The sequence below is a fragment of the Trichoplax adhaerens genome, genomic scaffold (assembly GCF_000150275.1).
Source record: "Trichoplax adhaerens TRIADscaffold_21 genomic scaffold, whole genome shotgun sequence".
In the NCBI taxonomy this organism is placed as follows: Eukaryota; Metazoa; Placozoa; class Uniplacotomia; order Trichoplacea; family Trichoplacidae; genus Trichoplax; species Trichoplax adhaerens.
In genome coordinates, this window is record NW_002060962.1 from 46,431 (window position 1) to 47,780 (window position 1,350).

The 1,350-nt window shown below is 33.3% G+C and overlaps 1 protein-coding gene across 1 annotated transcript; it reads right to left on the reverse strand.

Annotated features, from left to right (window-relative positions):
* TRIADDRAFT_61049 (uncharacterized protein) lies at window positions 1-1,350 on the reverse strand (the record flags this gene model as incomplete). The annotated part of the gene is made up of 5 exons (XM_002117065.1): window positions 1-153; window positions 249-313; window positions 560-689; window positions 1,066-1,148; window positions 1,326-1,350. The coding sequence occupies 5 exons, from the start codon at window positions 1,348-1,350 to the stop codon at window positions 1-3; spliced, it is 456 nt and encodes a 151-aa protein (XP_002117101.1).

The following is a 1,350-nucleotide window of genomic DNA, read 5'->3' on the forward strand; positions in this document are numbered from 1 at the left end:
TCAAGTCTTTAATTCAGAAAAGTCATCTGATAAATGTTTCATCTTTTCGTTATATTCATTATCGACTTTTTGGCATTTTTCATTCATTTCTCTCATAAATTCATCCCATTCTGCAGCAAACTCGTCCGCTACACTTTCACTTCGTGGCCTGGTCTATTAGTTAATGTAAAATATTGATACCAAATTAGAGGTTGATAAATCGGTGTTATGAGCTAAGCTAGGTATTATATCAAGCTAAGTTAGCAAACCTCTGTTACTTCTTCACTCGAATCTTTCTTTATCATTTCTGATAAGTTTTGTGTTAAATCATTTACTGTCGTAGATAAATTTGATATACTGTAAGGTTACTTTACTGTTAGTACAAATGACAAAACTATTTACGACGTCCAAGTGTACAGTACATAGTTAGGTTTTTCATGATAAGAAATGTGATTAAGGCATGATATTGTAGGTCTACATAATGTAGACATATAGGTTGTTCTAGTAACATACTAGGTATACATCAGCTACCACATTTTCTTACAAAGGTATATCTTAAATATTTGAAGATTGTTCTTACTCTTTTCAGCTGCGCTCTCAATTTGATGTTGAAGATATTGCACGCATTCAGGGTGTAATTGGATTTGAACATGCCTAGTTTTCTCGTGGCATTTATTGAGCAGCATTAGTTCACGATCGTTGCGTTTTATCTAAAGTTGAAATAAACATTCAATTCTCGATAGTGATTTTATGCAGGATTCTTTTACGTTCAACGTTAATACGTAGGATGAAGAATAATGATGGTTTGAGTGTCATTTACCACATGCCAAGATATGTGTATATCAAAAATAATATTATTTCTCCCTATTTCACTGTAGCTCCTATGCTACAAGCATGAGATCAATACAGGCTGATGAATATAATTCTCATAGGATTTTATGGCAATTGTGTTTAATAATTTTACATTTTGGATAGGCTAGTGCTTACTACGTCAACCACTGTAGTATATTGGCTAATTTCTAGTTGTATCTATATTATAAAGTTTACTAGTCATTCAAATTGAAAGATTGACTTGCATTTCTCTACCTCAAGCTCTTTGATTAGATGGTTTACTTCACCATGAATTGCTGCTCGGTGATCGAAGAGTCTGGCATAGATTGCCGAGGTGTCTACACAGTGAATAAGTTTCATTTAGACGAATTATGTTGACAGTATTAGAACATTTATAGCATTAAAACTGTAGCTTTCCTTATCTATGCTATAGAGTAAGTATTCACTGTACTTGTATCAGTATGTACGCGCACGTATTATAGTACTATGCAAGGACGCATCTCTGAACATTTTACCTTTAAAAACTTGCTCCGCACTCAT